Here is a 21,796-nt window from a genome sequence, read left to right as displayed (position 1 = left end):
GATCTTTAACAGATAGAATTGGATCGCTGGACTTAATGAGAATTTGCAATATTTTCGAAAAATGATCCTTAGTTGAGAAGTCAAGGGTCTTCGTTTTCCAATTAACAAGTCACGGCAATATTTTTTAGAGAATTCATTGGTGATGTCAAAACCCAAGTATTTCAGCATCGACGTTCTTTCCAACTTAATTGTATTGATGGTCCAGGTATAATGAGGAATTTTTTTTTTTAACTTGACAATATCAAGATCTTCGATTTTGCTGCATTAGGACGTAGATTATGATCGAATGCAAAGATAGAAAAGGCATGTAGTTTGTTTTGTAGGCCCATAGGAGTTTTTTTTTTTTTTAATTTTTTTATTTGATTTATATTTCAGGCCAAGACCTGTAATTTTATCAAAAGGATCTACGCATTTAGCCCTTCAAGATTCTCCGGAGAGTTTTATCAAAAATCAGAATATCATCAGTGTACGCAAGCCAGTGTATTCTGAAATGGCCAAGTTTTACCGGATAACATAGTACTTGATCCCAAATAGCCTAAATGTCAGCCAAATACAAATTCAAGAGGGTTGAAGAAAGGCTGTAACCCTGCCTCACCCCTGTAAAGGTATGCATATCATGAGTAGTGTCACCTTGATTATTAATACGGATTTTGAAGTATGTATCCGAATGTAATAAAGCTAGAAGCTGAATGATATGCTCAGGGATTCCAAGTCTCCTAAGTTTACTACATAGTATATCTCGAATAATGCAGTCAAAAGCTGAACACAGATCTATGGCGGCCATGTAGATGATACCCACCCCCTTTTTTTTGCAAGAGTAGAGCATGTGTGATAGAATAATGGCATTGATCGAAGTGCCCATTTGTCTACGAAACCCAGTCTGGTTCTGAGAAAGAATATCATGATTATTTATGAACTGCTCTAATTCTTGAAGCAAAAGTATGGAAAAGATTTTGTAGGGTGTGTCCATGAGGGCTATTGGCCTATAATTTTTAGTTTCTGCTAGATTTCCTTTTTTATAAATAGGAACAATCAATGCTATTTGCCATGATTGTGGACTAGTACCAGAGTTAAAGATATTTTGAAATTTGAAAACCAGAATTCTGGCCCAAACAGTTGGATCCATTTTTAAAGCACAAGCTGGAATGCCATCTGGTCCAGAGGCCATGGAAAAATTGAGTTTGCCTATCGCCCAAATAATGTCATCTGGGGGCATTATTAAATATCCAAGCCAGGTGCGCTCACCAGACGCCCAATGCAATCCCTGACCGCAGAGTGACTTGGTGGCAGGTGCTCCCTTGCACTGCATCAGACTTGGCGGGGGAGCTATAATGAGAACAGCATAAAAATCACCATAAGACCAAGGGTATAAAATAGACTGCCATTAGCAAGCTCATCAACCACTACCCAGGACTCCCTGTATGCCAATGGCTGCCAGGAGGGGTGGTGTAAACTCACAACCTTGAGAACTGGCTTTGGTGCATCGGTCAGGCGATTTCCACCGACCACAAACTGTGATGTAGTACAACTGTGGAACTCGGGACCAGGGTCCTTCAGGAGCCCAGCTCAGGTCATTGCGAACATTCCTCTAACTTGCTCTGGTTATCACTGAACACTCACAATGCTCAAAAGTTGTCCAGATTTGGTTTTCTTTACTGCAGCCCTTCCTGTGGTTTGTAAACCAAATAAAAAGCCTTTTTTATGCATGGATACAGAACACACTAATGCTTACAGAACACAGACACACATTCATAGCACAAACAAAAGGAAATAGAACGCACACAGTCACAGACAGACTTTAAACACTAACAAAATCATACAGAACACACACACGTGCACATGCCCACACCCTTGTTCCCACTGACCCTCATTGTTTTGGATGTCTCTTCTTCATTCAGTTTTGATGTCAATAGACTATCCTTCTCTTTTCTGAGAGGTGGCAGCCAGTCCTGGAGTTTAGTCTGCAAATTACTGAGGTGATGGGTTAAAAACATCCTTATGCATGGCAAGGCTCTCACACAATCTGGAGCAGTGAAATACTGACAAGACAGTATACACAATTGCAGGCACAAGCAGGTACACACAAATATTATCAACTCTATGCAAACACTTGTACAAATGTTAAGGCATGTAATAGAGATGCGCGCTGAAAAATAGTGAGTACGAGGTTTTGGCTGATGTGCAGGTATTGTATTGGTATTTATCAAGCACTGGCAAGGTGTGCCCAGGTACCCACACCATCTGGCAACTATCACCAACATATGTATGGCTAGGGAGCACCATCGTTTGTCAGGTATTGCCATGACATTCTCTGTGCTCCCTCACATCTTATGACAGGAACTGCTATCAGATAGCAGGTAATGCCACCAAAGGCCAAGTAACTCTTCCCATTGCCAGATTTTGTATTCAAAAGCAAGGGATCTCCCACCATTAGTAGAAATTGGCATCAAAGTCTCGGGTACTCGCACCATTGCCATTCAATGCACAGTTATTGTGACAAATTGCCTTCTGCCCTGCAGGAGTACAAGGATGAGTAGAGGCTAAAGCGCCCACTCAGCCCTCACACTTTTACAAAACAAAAGTGATCCTAATCATAAAGGTGAAACAGGCAGAGTTACGAGAGGTACCTTCTTCGCCTTTTGTGGTAACGTTGGCCGAGGGAAGGCTATATACGCTCAAGAGGGTTGTGAATGCGAAACTGTATCAACCAAAACACCGAAACATAACAGTCCAAAATAAAGGAATGTCCCATCAAGGTGCTATAAATATATATGTACTTTAATCAAACCCAACATGTACAGCATTAACTAAGTAGAAAACACTACAAAAACCCTCCCCTGGAGAAAGAGCACAGAATATCCAAGATAGCAGATCCAGCACTCTGGGTAATGAGACAGCGGGCGAAAAGACGATTAAAGACCACAATGTTCAAAAAGGATATGTTCTAGAGCACAAGAATTGACCAAGGGGTCAGTTATCAGTGAAACGTATCTTTTTGCAGTTCTTGGGGGTCTGGCAGCGCCAAATCAGAATTCTCGGTGCTGTGTGACGATCATGATAGTGCAAAAGGCAGCAACGATGGGTCCTGGTGATTCAAATGTGCCGAACGGTTCTTAAAACACAGCTCCAAACAGTGCAACAGTGAAAAACACTAGGATCCTGGCTTTCCTGGCTCTCAAGGTAATGTGAGTCCCAATACAGGGATTCAGGGACAGGATGAGTCCTTTTTTCATTCACCCAAATACAGGGAAGGTTGGCACACAACTGCAGGAGTCCTTCAACACTGTGAGGTCCTGGGTACTGCTGTGGATGGTAGAGAGGCAGGTCTTGATGTAGCAGCAGGTAACGTCTCAGGTTGTTGCGAGTCCCACTCCAGGGACTCTGGGACAAGATGGGTCATTGTTCTCAGGCTCCCAAACACAGGAAGGCTAGCACACAACTGCAGGGGTCTTTCTGGCAGGCAGAGGCAGGCAGAGAGGCAGGTTGTGTTCCAGCAGCAGGTTCATTCCAATGGTCCCTGGGGATGGTTAAGGGACAGTGCTGGTCTCTGCCTTGGAACACCTGCCTTCACCTAACAACTGGAGGGCTCTGGAAAGGACTGCTCTCCCAGCAGGGACCAAATAAAATCTTCAAGGATTGGAGTCCAAAAATTATTCCAAGATGATTCAAAGAAGTGGTGGGATACTCCTTTTTAAATGATAAATATCCACAGGTGATTGGACTAAAGCTAGCTTGCCTTAGTGGTCTAATCCCTGTTCTTGAGAGAAGTGGATTTTGCCCTTTTGACATCACACCCAAAGGGTCTTTCTCAAGAGGATGTGGAGAGAGATAGAGAGAAAAAAGATGCTGGAATTCTTCTTCCTCCACTGTACTTATACCTCTGGTTTACTCTAACCCCACCCCCTTCCCTTCTCACTAGCAACAAAGCTCTTTAGGAATGCAGCACTGTGGTGTTATGCTACTTCTTTTGAATGGGTCCGCTCCTTTTTTTGTGTTTAATCAAAAATAGATTTTTACAGAATGCAGAAAGGTGAAAAAGAATGGGGCTTAAAGATCCAGTGGGGACATCTGTTAGGCAGAATCCTGTGCAGTTGCCTTGGGGAGCACTACACAAGATTAGGACTACAGGTGAGAGCAATAAATCCCCTTTGGTATCAGTCTGTACCACAAAGATTTAGTTGGTAGCTGTGGCTGAGCAGTCAGACTTACCTCAAGAGGGAGATGAGCAGTATTCAGGGTTCCCACAATAGGACTACAGTACTATGGAACAAGGAAACACTGACCAAAGCTTTGTATTAAAAAGTAGTTATATATTTATTTTATACACCTCTAATAAAACACATGTATCACAGTCATCAAGCAAGTTAAATTAAGTCGCAGGAAAAATACACACTCCCAAGTTAAATTATAGACCAAGTGAACCAGAGTGAAAACTGAGTAAAACGGCACAGTGACAACTACACACAAGGGATCCTCTAACAATTCCTCACATGGGAGGGAAAACACAAGTTATCTAGAAATAGTTTCTTATACACACTAGCACCACTTTCCATCATTTTGTGAACCAGTTCAGCAGGACAGTGCATCAGTATAGGCAATACTTAAAATGAAACTGAGCAAAATGGCTTTTCACAACGTTTAAGGATGGGAAGAAAAGGGTATTTAAAAGAAATAGGTGCACCACACAGTTCTAGCTGAGAATCAATCTAGAGAAGGCAGATCTAACAAATGTGACCAGAGTCAGTAGGCCTGTACCAAAGTCAGTCGGTACAGGGCAAGGGCCCAGGAGCAAAATGTTCTTGTAGCTGCAGTCAAGTCTTTGGTTAACAAAGTGGAAAAGGTGGATGCAGACATTGAAAAGACAATGTTAAGAGAGAGGGGCGGCCAACCCAACATGTAGGTAAAGGATTTAAAACACCTTTAGTGCTACCGCGAAGACAGAACGGCCTGGCGGAACAATGTACCTTAAAATGAAGAAGTGGCTCCTGCGGTGGCGGTTGTTCCTGGTAGTTCCTACCGTTCGGGTGATCCAGCAGAGGAAGAGAGGCTCTCGTTGTGGAGGAAGGTTCGAGTTACTGCACTACCCAGGTATGAAACCAGCCGCGGTGCTCCCCGATGAATAAAAGGTATGCTCCTTTAAATCGCGGTCCGGGTGGACTGGTGCCTGCCTATCCGGCCTCTGAGTACAGGGTACGGGAGATTCGACCAAGGCAGGTCCGGGAAGGCGATTGGCAAACTGGTTGGCCCCACCAGCTCAAGGGCAGAAGGCTCTTGCAGATGAAGATCTCCTCTCGTCGTGTGGAGAAAAGTGGTGAGACGCTGCAGCAGGGCTTCACCGGTGGTTCAGTCGTTGCAGATGTCTTTGGCTTCTCTCCTCTTCGGCTTCTTAGTTCCAGTGGCGACGTCTTGCTCTTCCAGTCCTCAGGACCCTGCTTTTATGCGAAAAGATCCCCATTCATACAGCCTAGCTGTCACTCACACAGTGGAGTGGTCATCTTGGCGGGAGACCCTCCAGCCTATCAGGACAGAGAGCGACATGGGTTGCGGAGGCAACCCTGTCCAGGGGTCCTACTCCCCCTCCCACACAATGGACCCACCCCAGACTCAGTGGCGCGGAAAGGAGGGCTTCTCGGCAGAAGCCCGCCAAAAGGACGAACAAAGGATCCCCGACCTGGGTTAGGAGTTTAGAGAAAGACACGAGAAAGAAGTTATAATAAAGTTCTGGCAATAAAAACCTAGCAGAGTAAAGATAATATTAAAATACACCGGCGGTATGTTAGAGGCTGTCAGAAAAAGTGGTAGCCTCGAACAAAGGGAAAATCCCATAGGGAAATATTTGCGGTCGAATATTTACGGTAGTAACCACTGCCACCAGCCAGAAACTTTTGAGAGAGGGACTGTATGGTACCCCCTCGACAAACTATTAACCCTTTCCAGTACTTCCATAGTAAGATGGGCTGTACTGGTTAAGTTCATAAAAATGTACTAGTAAAGTCAATGGGGACTTTACATGCCCTGGGAGAAAGTAGTCAGTCCCAGGGTATGGAGTCTTGGTTTGGGGGTCACTACGACACCCCTGTGTCACTGCACTGAGGGTGCTGTGTAACACATGTGAATACAGATGGTTCCTATGGGGTTGAGAAAATCCCATAGACATTAAACACAAAAATAGCCTAGAACACACATAGCAAAAATGCATAAGAGTGGAAAAAAAAAAAGAGTCACTCTTAGCAGGTAAAAAGAAACAAACCCTTCAAATCCAGCAAAGCTGCTGGGGGACTCTATAGGTAAGGGAAATTAGCCATAGAATGAGAATTCTCCCTAACAACATCTCAAAAGAAAAGATCAAACTCACAAAGGAGTCGGGAGTCAAGTGTCAGATGACTTCCTTGGCTAGGCAGTCTTTGATTTTGTGGCACTAGACGTGGATGATAAAATGTGTTGAAGGATTTTGACTAGCGCCGTTTGCCAGGAAGCATTGTCTCCTCCTATCACCCTAAACCATCACTGTTCTTCTTCCATCAGTAGAGGATTGATGTGAAACGAATTTAAATACTCTGTTCTTATCGTGCAAGTTCCTGGGCTAGACAGGCACAGGTGGCGAATTGTCTCTTTTTAATTTTCCTTGTTACAAAACGGGCAATCGCTAGTCAGAGAGAAGCCTCTTATTGCCATAATTTCATTTGTTTCTAATAAGTTCAATCTCGCTCTCAAAAGAAAGTTTTGTGCTGGCCTGCTAGGAAATTTTTGATATACAAACTGGTAGTTCGTACGCTTTTTTGTATTAGGGGGAAGATGTGTTGAGAGTTTATTTGTTGCAGCTGCATCCAGGGTCATGAACCAGTCCAGAGCTTTGAGTTTCTTTATTACTCTGACCGGGTTTGTGATCAAGTCGTCATCATATAATTCAATAGGGCTTTGTTTTCGTTCCTCCAAGATATTAACATTTCACAATTTGTTTCCTGCATTTCTTTTCCTATCAAAGTATACATTGACTGGGTGGTTTGTAGCAGACATTTCCTGTAAAGCAGCAAGGAATTACAGTTGATGGTTCCCAATAGTGAAAAGAGACTTAACTCTTGTCATATCGATGACACCGGTGTGGAAGTAGGGAGGGACAAGACTGTCCTCCAAAGGTATGCTTCCAACCTCGGCCAGATTTTCTTTGGTATTGATGGCATAGCCTCGGCACCCTAAGTAATAGTTGGTACAACTCTCATTTTATAAAAGTTAAACACCGGAATGGTGGAGAAACGGCCAAACTTCAAGTCGATCGCCATGCCTTGGGTAGCCAGTTTCTTGATTCTGTAATTTCTTGTTTTGAGCCATCGAGGTTTACTCTGAGGTATTTAAACTCTTTGACTTTCTCTATATCACACTCTGTCCGCTCCTTTGATGCCTGGGTTCACGAAAGCTGCCTATTGTATGGCTGTCTTTAGCTGAGTGTGTTACCTGCCTTCACAAAGAGATCATTCAGGTTCCTGTCCTGTCAGTTGTGTATTGGGGGGGGGGCTTTTATAAAGCGCAACTTACACCCAGGAGGGTATCTTGGCGCTATAGAGTAAGAGTCCTCAATGAAGTAAACAGGTAGCCTGTATTATGGCTGATTGAACAAGTATGTTTTTAGAGATTTCCAGAATACCAATAGTTTAGTTAGCAGCCTCAGCTTGTCTGAGCAGAACACACATCATCTTCCTCAGCCAAGCTTGGCTCACAGGAGCCGACACATGTGTGATATCAAATTGGATATGGCTGCAATGATCACACCTGGTGCCATGCACCATGCCTTAACTCAAGCATAGCTTATATTTAGAGTTCAGTTTGGACTACATATGATCATCATAGATTTGGTACAGAGGGCATATCTTAAATGCAACCCCTGTGCTGCAGAGACTTGGCTGTCACTGCATCTGTTAAATGGGCAACTTTGACCTCTGAACAAGCACTGAGCTACTGGTACAGCAGGCACTGCAGATCAGGATACTGAGGCAACAGGACACAGATATACATTATACTTTTGGCATGGAGCCTTTGAAAGGGGAATCAGATCAGCAGATTACTATTCCAGAGATGGAATTACCTGCATCATTTTCTCATGTAATAAAAATCAAAAAGACCAGGGCTTTCACACCCTTGCCAGGTGCCAATTCATCCCAGTTATTCATCCTGTTTTCAAGGATTTTGCCAGTTACCACAGCAGAACCAGCTTCCATTATCTTCAGTTGGCAGTTTCCACTTTGACCTGTTAGTTCAACAAAGCTAGATCTCACTGTTCCCAGTTAGCACCGTGTTCCCAGATTCACATAAGCTCAGTTATGAACACAGCGGCATGTTCCAGTTTGACATGTTAGCTCAACAGAGCTAGATCTCACTGTTCCCAGTTAGCACAGTGTTCCCAGTTAGCACAGTGTGCCCAGATTCCATTAAGCTCAGTTATGAACACAGTGGCATGTTCCAGTTTGACCTGTTAGCTCAACAGAGCTAGATCTCACTGTTCCCAGTTAGCACAGTGTTCTCAGTTAGCACAGTGTGCCCAGATTCCATTAAGCTCAGTTATGAACACAGTGGCATGTTCCAGTTTGACCTGTTAGCTCAACAGAGCTATATCTCACTGTTCCCAGTTAGGACAGTGTTCCAAGTTAGCACAGTGTGCCCAGATTCCATTAAGCTCAGTTATGAACACAGTGGCATGTTCCAGTTTGACCTGTTAGCTCAACAGAGCTAGATCTCACTGTTCCCAGTTTGCACAGTGTTCCCAGTTAGCACAAAGTGCCCAGATTCAATTAAGCTCAGTTATGAACACAGTGGCATGTTCCAGTTTGACCTGTTAGCTCAACAGAACTAGATCTCACTGTTCCCAGTTTGCACAGTGTTCCCAGTTAGCACAGTGTGCCCAGATTCCATTAAGCTCAGTTATGAACACAGTGGCATGTTCCAGTTTGACCTGTTAGCTCAACAGAACTAGATCTCACTGTTCCCAGTTTGCACAGTGTTCCCAGTTAGCACAGTGTGCCCAGATTCCATTAAGCTCAGTTATGAACACAGTGGCATGTTCCAGTTTGACATGTTAGCTCAACAGAACTAGATCTCACTGTTCCCAGTTTGCACAGTGTTCCCAGTTAGCACAGTGTGCCCAGATTCCTTTAAGCTCAGTTATGAACACAGTGGCATGTTCCAGTTTGACCTGTTAGCTCAACAGAACTAGATCTCACTGTTCCCAGTTTGCACAGTGTTCCCAGTTAGCACAGTGTGCCCAGATTCCTTTAAGCTCAGTTATGAACACAGTGGCATGTTCCAGTTTGACCTGTTAGCTCAACAGAGCTAGATCTCACTGTTCCCAGTTAGCACAGTGTTCCCAGTTAGCACAGTGTTCCCAGATTCCATTAAGCTCAGTTATGAACACAGTGGCATGTTCCAGTTTGACCTGTTAGCTCAACAGAGCTAGATCTCACTGTTCCCAGTTAGCACAGTGTTCCCAGTTAGCACAGTGTGCCCAGATTCCATTAAGCTCAGTTATGAACACAGTGGCATGTCCCAGTGTGACCCGTTAGCTCAACAGGGATACATCCCATCACGCACAGCTAGCACAGTGTGCCCCGATTCCATTTTGCACAATTCACAGTCTTGAGCAGGTTCTGCTATATGCAGTTAGGAGAGTGGGTATGGGGAGGATTTTGTAGATTGTCTGTCAGGCATCATAGTGATAGATGGGTAAGAAGAAAATTGGAGGGGATTTAATAAGGAAAAATACAGGTTTTAAGAGCACATTAAAAGGTGAGAAAGCTGTGCAGGCTCCTAAAGGCCAATGAGCTACTGCTCCATAATGATGAACCCAGAACCAACAAGGAATGACAACCAACCGCGTCCATCGGAAGCTTGGGACGGAAAAAAGTAGCTGGTTGAAAGGCACAGTTGACTTAATAGCATTGAACAGGTCAATTTATCTTTAAGGTAAAATGGGCCAGAGCCACAGAGTGACCAGTAAATGACACCTTGAATTTGATACTTTCTAACACCGGGAGCCACCGAAGGATAATGAGCAAAGGTTTAGAGAAAGCACGGAATGGGCAGAGGCATAACACAAAATGTGGGCCACCATCTGCAAGCCATGCTGATGCTCCCCTGGCCCCTATCTCGGAAACAAAACACATGCCGTGCCACACTGTGGGCCATACTGGACAACCACACATGCGTACAACGCATGATGATCATGCAGCAGCAGGGGCATGCTGCGCACTGCACTAGGTGAAAGATATAAGTAAGTGCTTTAATCAAACCTTAAATCTTTCGCCTACTGTAGAAACAAGGGGGCTGTGCCGAACTCGGGTACACAATTGTACCAGCCAACCCTGTGTGTGGCCAGTAATATTACGCAGAGTAATGGTTTCATAAGAAAATATGTTCATGCTGGCTCTGCCAGTATATGCATGTATCCCCATTTAAAAACATGTTCTTCTTGGATTTGCCCTTAATGCCAGTAAAAACCACAGGAAGGAAACGTGGTATTGCTGCTTTAGAAATGCTTACCTAACCCCTCCTCCCCACCATGTAAGAATGCTCTTTATGTGGACTTTGCCCTCAATGCCAGTAAAACATGCAATACTACAGTAAGAAAACATTTCCTTGTTTGGCTGTGCAAGTGACCCCACACTCCAGATGTAAGAACAGACATCATATTGTATTGTCCTTTATTGAGGAGCTCACTGATCTTAGGGTACAATATGACACTCTTATTGTCCTGGGGGATTTCAATCTTCACCCCAATATCATCAAGGACACACAGGCTGCGCCTGATTTCCTCCCCGTCTGACCTTATCCTGCCTCAGCTGGTTTTAGGTCCTACCCATTCACTCTGCAATACTCTTGATCTTATTCTGGCCCTGCCCTCCCTGGTCACTATGTGCCCTTGTGTGCCGGTCACCTGCTCTGACCATCTGATCATGCCCTTTTTGATTAACGTCAGCCCCGGACCCTTGACCCCTGCCCTCCTGCGTTCCGCCTCTCGACGCTGGAGCAATATACCTAGCAACGGTATCGCAGCAGGCATCACTAATGCTGTTCCATCTGAAGCTTGGAATGATTTGACCATGCTGACAACAGCTTTCTTGACCACTGACAAACTCTTGGCACCGATGAAATCTTCCATATCCCGGGGTTGGCCCTCTGAGCCATAGTTTTCTGACAGGCTTGCTGTTCTCTGCCTTACTCGCAGGCAGGCTGAGCGTAAGTGGCACATTACTGTCCACTCGCCTGTATGACTTTTCATAGAGCCACTTCGGCCTATCAGAATGCCATCATGAAGGCAAAATGTGAGTATGTTTCCTTGCGTGTTGAAGCTGCAGGGAATTCCCCATAGGAACTCTTTAAATTGGTCAAATCTCTCACCTCTCTCCCGGCGGCCAACAAGGTGATCCGTTCCCAAAGGCTGTACATGTCTCTCTCCACCTTTATTTCTGATAATATTACCACCATCAGACAAATGATTTCCGGCTCAAGAATCCCACCCCCGCTGACGTGGATACTCCTTCCCTCAATCTGCCCTCCAGCTCTTGGTATGAATTCCTCTGAATTATCTCAGCCACTCTTAGCCTGAAATCTATTTCCCCTGCGGCTCCCATCCCATGGTATACACTGAAAGAGATCATTCCCTGCATTGTGACCTCAGTGTCCTCAGCAGTTAAGCCTAAGGATTTTAATCCTTTTCAAATGGTCACATTCCTGGTCCACTTAAGCATGCATTGGTCATTCCCCTTCCGAAAAAAAACCAGTCTGCAACCTGCTAAATTTCGTCACATTTTCCTGCTTTCATTCCCCATGAAGCTACTTGAGGCTCTGGTCAACCCCCTTCGTTTCTCGTTTCTGGAGGACTCTGGAGCCTTGGATCCTTTCCAGTCAGGGTCTAGGCCTGGCCAGGGCACAGAATCTGTTCTGGTGTCCACGGTCGATGATCTGGTCGATGATCGCCCTCCCCCTCAGGTTATCACCAAAGAAAAGACCTGGTGTGATGAAATCCAAGCAGCCATGCTCAGCAAACTCGGCACCCTACAAACCAAAATCAAAACTTCCCAACAATCCTTGTCAGGCTCTCATGTGCCTAAACCACTGCAAACAAAGGAATCTACCCCCACATTCTCCAACGAAATCCACGAGCAAGATATCACCAATATCTTAAAATTCATTAAACCCTCCAATTGCAAAGGGGACATCTGCCCCGCAGCCGTCATCAAGGACTGTGCCAGCACCCTCGCCCCCTTCCTGACAGCCTTCGTGAATGCCTCTTTCTCTACTGGGAAAAAACCCTCCTGCCTCAAAGAAGCGTGGGTTCGCCCTATTCTAAAAAAAAAAAAAACACCCTTGACCCCCTCTCACCTAACAACTACAGGCCCATAACCACGGTCCTGTTTCTGCTTGAAATATTAGACAAAGCTGCATATTTACAAGTACAACGATTCATAGAGGACAACAACCTCCCCGGGCTGCGACAACCTGGGTTACGCCCCGGTCACGGCACTGAGAAAGCCCTACTTGATCTTAAAAATCAAATGGACAAAGCTAGAGACTCAGGCAAACCTGCGCTTCTCTTACTCCTGGACCTCTCTGCGGCTTTCGATCTCGTTGATCACAGTGTCCTTTGCCATCACCTAACCTCAACAGCTAACTTTTCACCAATGGCCACTGCCTGGATCACATCTTTCTTACAAGGCAGATCCATGCACATTTTTTCAAACCTAGCTTTCGCTTGTCCTACCGTCATTTTGTACAGTGTCCCTCAAGGGTCCTGAATCTCTCCCACTCTGTACAACATTTTTAAAAGGCCCATTTTCTACATCCTGGATTCACTAGTTATCTCCTACATAAACTATGCAGACTATACGCAGGTCCTCCCCCCACTGACAGGTGACTTTGAAACTGACACGAAAGCCCTCAACTCCATATACACAATTATCCAGGCCTGGATGGCCCTGAATGGTATTTGTCTTAACAGTGACAAAACGGAGCTTCTCATAATTAGGACCACCGAAACCATTAAGAACCTTGACTCCCAATTTAGACAGTTCACTATTGATAACATCGTAATCCCAGTTTCTGAATCAGTGAAAACACTTGGAGTATACCTGGACTCAAACCTCTCCATGACCAGGCAAATGAATGCCATCGCCTCTGCCACTGCATACCACGCTAAACTTCTCACTGCAGCTAGAACTTTTTTATCCAAAGACAATTGCCTGAGCATTGCCAGAGCCATAACAGGATCAAGACTGGACTACTGCAACTCCCTGTTTCTGGGCACATCAACTAAAAACATGGAGAAGCTTCAGGTTATCCAAAACAGTGTCCTTCATGCAGCAATAGGTATCCCCAAAAGGGAAAACATCACTGCAGCCAGGAAACAGGCACACTGGCTACCCATCAAGGAGCATGTCCTATTCAAGACCTTCGCTTTAACACACAAATGTGTACACCAAACTGCCCCCACCTATCTGTACCAAAGAATGCACCTATTCTCCTCCACCAGACCAATCAGAACCCCCTACTCCAACATGTTAACAGTCCCCAAGATCAAGAGAGTCAGAATGGGTGGAGCCAGCTTCCCCTACCCTGCTGTCCACCATGTAATGTCCTTCCTCCTTCCCTCAGAGCAGAAAGGTCACACCTTGCCTTCCGCAAAGCAGTCAAGACATTGCTCTTTGTCTGAATCCTCAAAACATGCTACCACCTGTTTCATACGTTACTAAATGTCTGCAAATGCAAAATTGTCTAATGTATGTAACTAAACGAAAGCATCTAACCAAGCTGTATCTAATCCAAAGGTGTCCATGATGCCCCTCTAACTAAGCTCCTTACATGTAACAGCGCCTCGATGCCCTTGGGCTGTTTGCGCGCTATACAAATTTAAATAAATAAATCTGGTGCAGATTGTAAACCGGGAGGACATTGGTGCCCTAATCCTTTTAGACCTCTCTGCACCATTCAACACCATTGATCATGCCATCCTGATCAACAGGCTGTAATCTGTGGGTGTGTCCGGCCGGGGCCTTCTTTGGTTTCTTTCCTTTCTCTCTGATTGCTCCCAATCTCTCTTTCTATCTCCCTTCACTTCACCCCCTATGCCCTTCATTTGTGGTGTACCCTAGGGTTCGGCACTTTCTCCTCTTCTTTTCAATATATATATATCCAGCCCCTCATTAAACTCAGCCACTCTTTTGGTTTTCGGTGCTACTCTTATGCAGATAACACCAAAATCTTGGTTCGCCTTGATTTGGCTCTCCCTTCCACTGCTGAGCGTAGTTTCTACTGTCTCTCTGCCAGCCCTGATTGGATGGTTAGTAATTGGCTCCACCTTAATGGTGATAAGAAAGAGATCCTCGTGGTTGGTGCCCCTCCCGATTCCTCCCCTTGGTCCTCAGCCTTCTGGCCGGCTGAACTTGGCCCCTTGCCGTCGCCATCAGCAGTTGTGAAAAATATTGGCATCAAGTTATCAGCGTCCCTGTCCATGCTGGCTCAGATGAGCGCAGTGTGTCAATCTGTTCAGTTTAAACTTTGCATTCTACGCAAAGTCCTCTTCTATCTCGCATCTTATCTTCGTCCTTTAGTTGTCTCTTCTCTCATGTCTAGTTCTCTGGACTACTGCAACTCCCTCTATCTTACCCAACCGGCCTATCTCTTCAAACGCCTCCAAATTGTGCAAAATTCTGCAGCCATACTGGCCGTCGGGGCTCCTCGTCTTTCCTCTGCTACCACCAATCTCAGCTCCCTGTACAGGCTTCTGGTGTTCAAACGTGTGAAGTTGAAAGCACTCTGCCTGGTCCATCGGGCCTTCTATATGATAGGCCCTGAGTATCTTCAGTCAAAATTTAAACGGTACATCCCCTCCCGTCCTCTCTGCTCTGCGACCGCCTTCTGTATTTCGGTCCCCCGCTTCAATGTTTTCCGTATGGGGGGCCGCTCCTTTTCAGTCGCTGTAGCTCTGCTGTGGAACACTCTACCCCTTTCGTTCTGCAGTATCTGTAATCATCTACCATTGCGGCGTGTGGTCAAAACCTTCTTGTTTTCCACCTAGTTTTTGCTCTGTCTTTTGTTTGTCCTTCTCAGTTTGTGCATTTAGGGTCATGATGCCCCAGCTGGTGATGTCCACGCTTTACAAACTGTAGTAACATAACATAACATATTGCTCTTGCCCTTTTGCCCTTTATGCGTGTAGAAAATACCATGCCACAGAAAATGTCCAGTCTGTGTCTGCCCCTTTGCACTATAAACCCCTCACCCAAAACCGACACAGTGGTCCACCAGGCATTTAGGGACACCCTACATCGGCACATGGGGATCAGAAACCTTGTCCTACGCTGGTTCAAGACCTACCTCACCAACCGCCAGCATTTTGTTCAGATGGACTCCTCTAGATCGCCAATGCTACCCGTCACCCGTGGAGTCCTGCAGGGTTCCCTCCTCTTCCCAGTGATCATCAATCTATACATGGAGCCACTGGGAGCCCTACTAGCTACACACAACATCCACATCCACCAATACGCCAACAACGCACATACCTATAGATCGACACCATCAAGGACACCCATAGGCTTAAAACCTTCCTCTTGCTGATCCAGTCTTGGATGTCCAGTACATACTTGAAGCTCAACCCCTCCAAGACCAAATTCCTACTCTTCACCAACAACACTGAACACCCAGACATACAGACCTGGCTTTCAACCATGAACTCTGAGGGCCTTACACCTGAGCTCACCTCCTGCACCAAGTCACTTGGGTTCCACATCGACAAACAACTCTCCTTCAAGACACACATAGCTAAGAAACCTCAGACGGCTTGTTATCAGCTCTCCCTTCTGCGAAAGGTCAAGCCCTTCCTCCCTCTGGACAGCTTTAGATCCACCAAGCAAGCACTGGTCCTAACCCATCTGAATGGGGGCCATGCACTCCTCAAAGGCCTCCCGTCATCCTCCCTTGTGCCCCTGAGAGGTGTCCTACACGCGGCTGCACGCCTCATCAAGGGTCTATGCCGATAAAGCCTCATCACCCCGGCCCTCATTGGTCTTCAATGGCTCCCACTGCATGCACAAATCACCTTCAAGTCTTGCTGCATCATCTATAAGGCAGTCACCCTCAAGTCCCAAGCTACCGTGCAGAGAAACTAGCAAATCCGGCGGATAGCATACCACCAGAAGCCTTTTCTGTCTATGCCCCAAGACTTTGGAACCTCCTCCCCGTCAGCATCAGACTCACCCCCACGCTCCTACAATTCAGAAAATAACTCAAGACCCACCTCTTCAAGGAATCTCTCTGCCTCAACACCTAGGCCAACACATCGCCCATCAGACCACCTGTCTCACTGGACTCCACCAGCCCCTCTCCTCCCTGTACAGCTGTACCCGGCCTCTGTGCCCCAGTGTATCCCACCTCCCGCTGCATGTCGGTTCTGTTGTTACCTCTGAAAAGTGATCCGTTGTGTAGCTGTACTGTTGTATAACTGTGTAAAACTCTCCGCTATGTGTCTGTATTGTATACCTCTGTAAAGCACTTCGCTATCTATCTGTATTGCATACCTCTGTAAAGCACTCCGCTATGTATCTGTATTGCATACCTCTGGAAAGCGATCCGTTATTTCTTGAAGGCGGGTCCACGCGCGATAAATACCATAATAATAATAAAAAACCTCCTTCATCTAATAACATTCATCATGTTGGCTTTGCACAAAAATGCCAGTAAAACGTGAGAAAACGCCCATGGTCCAATGCCCCTTTGCCTGGGCCCCAGTCTTGCATGCACACATTCATACCCATTAACCCACCAGTCACTCACCAAGTGGCGGCTGGTGAATGTTTTAATTGGAGGGGCTTACACATTTCCCACAAAGATGTCAGAATAACCAAGCGAAGTGAGGGGGTCCGAACTGACGAAAGGAGAAACGAAAAATATGTTTCAATAAAGGGTTACTTTAAATGGTGCATTTTACATCACGCTTTATGTGAACAATTGGGTAAAAGGCAGACAGTTTGCAATTGGTTTTGTTACAGTAAATCCAATCCACAAATCCAAAAGATATAAATCACCTACAGTGCACAAGAGCGTCTCCCACAATGTATGGCAGTATAAAGCATTTTCATGCTGGCTCCACCAATATATGCCAGTAATACCATATAAGAACGTACTCTGTTGGCTTTGCCATTAAAAATCCCATTGCACAATCAGAATACATGTCCAAACGGGCGACAGAATGTAGGCCAGTCTAGGCAGGTGATAACACTTATCATGCTTTTTTACCCGTGTTAAAGTACAGTAAATAAATACCATGCAACAGTACGAAACAGCTAGACTGGCTACACCCAAATGCCAGTCTATCCAGGTAATAAAACGTCCCATGCTTTCTTTATTACAGATGCCCAGAAAAAATGTCATGCCACAGTAAGAAATGGCTAGACAGGCTGTGTGGTCATGCAGTCACACTAATATAAACACAAATCTGAACTGGGAAGTCTTTTGTTATACCTTGCTACAAAACGCCTCATACCGCAATGTATGCAGGACTTGCCAAAATGCAACACACCCACCAAATAATAACAAATATAGTTAATCAATATTTAAATTAGGCAATATGAGAGTAAGCTGCACGGCATATGCGGATGACCTGATTTTAATAGATATTTCGCAGACGAGTCTTCAACGCTGTTTAAATGATGTAGCCGGCTACTTGACAGAGAAGAACTTGATTATCAATACGGATAAGTCCTGAGTTATGTCTAAACACAGCAGAATGAAAGCCAAAAGATATAATTGGCCAATTAACAAAAACTGGATTGGGGAAGTTGAGCAATGTATATACCTGGGATTCCTCTTTACTAATAGCAACAAGGCACAAAGATTTAAGGAGAAGATAAGACACAAAGACACTTGTTGAAAGTTGTGTGAGTCAAGTTATGTGCCTTTTCATCGTGTCCCTTAATAACAGTAGCATCTGCTGTTCTCTACTGTCCGTTCTGTTATAAGCCTGTACCTTTATAACACTTTAGCACTTGCCCATTCTGAATGACTCAAGGCCTAGTAAGAATGTTGCCTGGTTGCATTTTACCCTTGTTTCCTCCCATGCCTTGAAGCGCTTTAAAACACTGTTCCTTGTGAAAAGGTGCTTTTTATTGATTGTATGAGCAAACATGTTTAAATTGATCTGATTGTATTTTATATATCTTGAAAGATATTATTTTAATTGTTATAAGAGATGAATTGTGAATTAGCAAGTGTAAATGTTTTTTTTTTTCTCTTCTTTTATAGGTGCTTTACAAATGACCAATAAATAAATATATAAAATGCCAGGGGAGAGTAAGTCTGCACTGCTGGAACCACACTGTCATCCCATGCCCGGGCACTGTAACCCTGCCCTGCTGGAACCATAATGACAGCACATGCCAGGGCACTGGTCTGCTGGAAGCCCACTGACACCCCATGCCATAGCATTTTAGCCCTGCTCTGCTAGAACCACAGGCCTAGTACGGTAGTTCTGTTCTATATTCCGTCTGTCTGTCTGTTTTGCATTATTGTCCATTCTGTTATATGACTGTACCTTTATAACACTTTAGCACGTGTCCATTCTGAATGACTCAAGGCCTAGTAAGAATGGTGTCTGATTGCATTTTACCCGGGTTCCCTCCGTGCTTTACAAATGACCAATAAATAAATATATAAAATTCCAGGGGAGAGTAAGCCTGCACTGCTGGAACCACGCCAGGGCAGAGTAAACCTGCCCTGCTGGACCCACATGGATAACCCATACCAGGGCATTGTAACCCTGCCCTGCTGGAAGTACAGATACCCCCACCCCCATACCAGGACATTCCAATCCTGCTCTGATGGAAGCACTCTGATACCCCATGCCAAGGCATTGTAACCTTGCCCTGCGGGAAACACACTGGCGTTCCATGCCAGGTCACTGAAACCCTGCTCTGCTGGAACCACACTGGAATCCCATGCCAGGGCACTGTAACCCTGCTCTGCTGGAACCACACTGACATCCAATGCCAGGGCACTGTAACGCTGCTTTGCTGTAACCCCACGGCCACCCCATGCCAGGGCACTGTCTGTAACCCTGCTTTGCTGTAACCCCACGGACACCCCATAACCGCACCTATACATCATGCCAGCATTGTACAGCTCTGCTTTCACTATACAGATGTGTCCTTACCTTGTACTTCATAGCAGCCTCCTTTGTGAGGTACACAGTGTGGGATCTGTGACTGCTGGACTCTCTGCAGAGCACACAGATGAGTTTGCCATCCTCCTCACAGAAGAGTTTCAGTTTTTCCTCGTGCTCCTCACACAGGCTCTCCCCCTTGGGCCTCTCTGGCTGCACAGAGAGTTGTTTGGCGATTTGAACAATAGTCTGCAGCTGCCTGTTAGGCCTGACGTCTCCCCGAGGACAGACCTCCCTGCACTGTGGACAGGGGAGTCCTGCCTCCGACCCCTGGGAGCACACACTGATACAGGAGTGGCAGAAGTTGTGTCCACACTTTGTGGTCACTGGATCTTTGTAATATTCCAGACAGATGGAACAGGTCGCCTCTTCCTGCAGACTCTGGAGAGGGTTAGCGGCAGCCATGGTCCAGAGCGGGAGATGGCAAAAAAAGTTAACTTTCGTTTCCGCGCGCAGAATCATAAACCAGGAGGTGCCTCTGGTGCCACGTGACTTCACTTGGCTGCTCCCCAAACAACTCCTGAAGCGACAGCCTCATGAAATGCCTGACGGCTGGAACCACGCAATGCACACAAGAAATTCATATTAGAGAAGAACACACACGTAGAGTCATAGCTCTCAACTCACACGCTTTGGGCGGGTGTCACCCGCCTTGTAAACAGCTGACTCTCCCGCCAAGCCTCCTGCACGCCCATTCATTTCAATGGGCCTCTCACCCGCCAAAAATAAAATTGGGTGTTTTCACCCGCCTTTGTGACATAAATGGTTGAGAGCTATGTAGAGTAGAGCTATGCAGGAAATGTGTTATAAGCACACACAGTGGAGTGCAGCTATACACAAGAGATGCGATAGCACAGACTAAATCCTCACGAAGTTGGCACTCATTTATCGACCGCGGAAGAATGAACGGCTGAGTTGCCCTCTCCGGTGTTGTATGATATCCGGCAATCTTCGGGACCACGCCCACTTGGATACCCCGCCCACCCACAGATGGCTACAGCCATACAAACAGTGTAAAAATGAAAATATGAAAATACAGCGTGATACCCCGCCCTCCAACAGCTCTGGCAGTGATGATCTTTGTAGCTCTGTTCCTGCCGAATCCTGACATCTGTGAGCCCCCTGGGAATCTTGTTTCCAACATTTTAAAATGCATGCTATGCGTGTAACAGAACACACACATACCCTGTGCTCTTTACTAGCCACTTGCAGAAAGTTTAAGCACAGTGCTACATATATCATGTCAGTCACTGTTACAGGTTTCTGGTGTGCCTCTCTGGGAGGGCTTTAAGTGAGCCGGGGCTAGCTGGGACAGAGTCCCGGCATTCTCCAAAAAGGGCTCCCGAGCCGGGGCCCTGCCGGGGCCCACCTCCCACTAGCCCTAGCAATGCTAAGACCTCTGTTGGGCAGCCTGTGTAGCCAAACTGCTGCTGTTACACATGCTGCCTCCAGGTGTCTGCACTTCGGATGTACTGACATCTGCAAGCAGCCTGTGTAACCATGCAGCGCTTCGGGTATGGGCTGCTGATATCTCTGTACTCAGAAACAGGAAGAGAGGGTGGACTGCCCAGCTCTCGTTTTGTTTCCGAGTAAATATGCTTCATGCTGCTTGATGACTTAACTCGGAAACAAAAGGAGAGCTGGGCAATCCAGCACTCCTCCAGTTTTTGAGTACAGAGACATCAGCAGCAGGGTGACCTTTCATTCAAGGAGCCGGTGGTTAAAGAGTTGCCTACCACAGGCTCCTTGGAGGACTGCATGCTGTGTGTGAGCTGGGGCCCACTGGTGTCACACCTTTGGTGCGCCCAGCCAGGACCAGTCTTTGTGTCATGCAGCTCAGGCGACTGCCTGATGTTAGTTAGCCTGTAGGGGGTGCCGCGCGGCGGTGCTCTGAATCCAACAAACAAGGCCACATGCACCAGCCAGGCCTATTCAGAATCCTTTTTATGTCACTCACACATCAAACAACGATTACTGCTGCATCAGGCTGCCTTTGCCCTCAAGCAAGGCAGGGCAACAATTGACAAATAAATTAGCAACATTTGTTTGTTGCTAGTTGCTTTCATGTCCCCTGGCCCCGGGCCGCACTGGCGCCAGCCAGGCCCATGGGTGCACCGCACGTGCGGCATGCCCTCAGGCTATGTGCGCACGCGCACTGATAGATTGATGATTGGGGCTGGCTCGTGCCCCCGCCATTTGGAATAGAGGAGCGAGTGGTGGATGCAGCAGCAGCACATCAGGTAAGTGTTTGGGCCAACTCGTGTGTGTGCCCGGGTGTCCCCCACTGCTCTAGTGCACTTTGACAGAGATTGGAGGCAAACAATCTCTGTCAAAGTGCACTAGCAGCACAAGTGTGTAATAACAGTGTAGAGGAGGTCCCAGACATGGCCTGCACCCCAGCCCCCATTTCGAGGTACCAGGGACATACTCGCCAAGATATGTGACATATTTATTTTATTTATTTTTTGGATTTGTAGAGCGCACTGCAGCCCACGGGCATAGAGGCGCTGTCAAGGATACTTAAGAAGGCTTGCTTGAGGGTTACAATAAGCGGCCCAAGAAACAACATATCACATTTGCTCTAGTTGGTACAGTTAA

At 46.1% G+C, this 21,796-nt stretch overlaps 1 protein-coding gene across 3 annotated transcripts in view; it reads right to left on the bottom strand.

Moving 5' to 3' along the window:
- Nucleotides 1-20,103, bottom strand: part of LOC138528589 (zinc finger protein RFP-like) — a 204,583-nt gene extending 184,480 nt beyond the window's left edge. Inside the window, exons 1-2 of one of the 3 annotated variants that reach the window (XM_069640372.1) lie at nt 19,190-20,103; nt 1,866-1,961 (exon numbers count right to left, since the gene is read on the bottom strand). In XM_069640372.1, coding sequence (XP_069496473.1) covers nt 1,866-1,961; nt 19,190-19,660 — 567 coding nt within the window. In that variant the 5' untranslated portion in view covers nt 19,661-20,103. The remainder of the gene's footprint in view (nt 1-1,865; nt 1,962-19,189) is intronic. The other 2 variants (XM_069640370.1, XM_069640371.1) reach the window with 2 other exon arrangements.
- Nucleotides 20,104-21,796: the final 1,693 nt, after the last annotated feature.

Source organism: Ambystoma mexicanum, chromosome 7q (assembly GCF_040938575.1).
Source record: "Ambystoma mexicanum isolate Mex_15411 chromosome 7q, UKY_AmexF1_1, whole genome shotgun sequence".
In the NCBI taxonomy this organism is placed as follows: domain Eukaryota; kingdom Metazoa; phylum Chordata; class Amphibia; order Caudata; family Ambystomatidae; genus Ambystoma; species Ambystoma mexicanum.
This window is presented reverse-complemented; position numbering and strand designations above follow the sequence as displayed.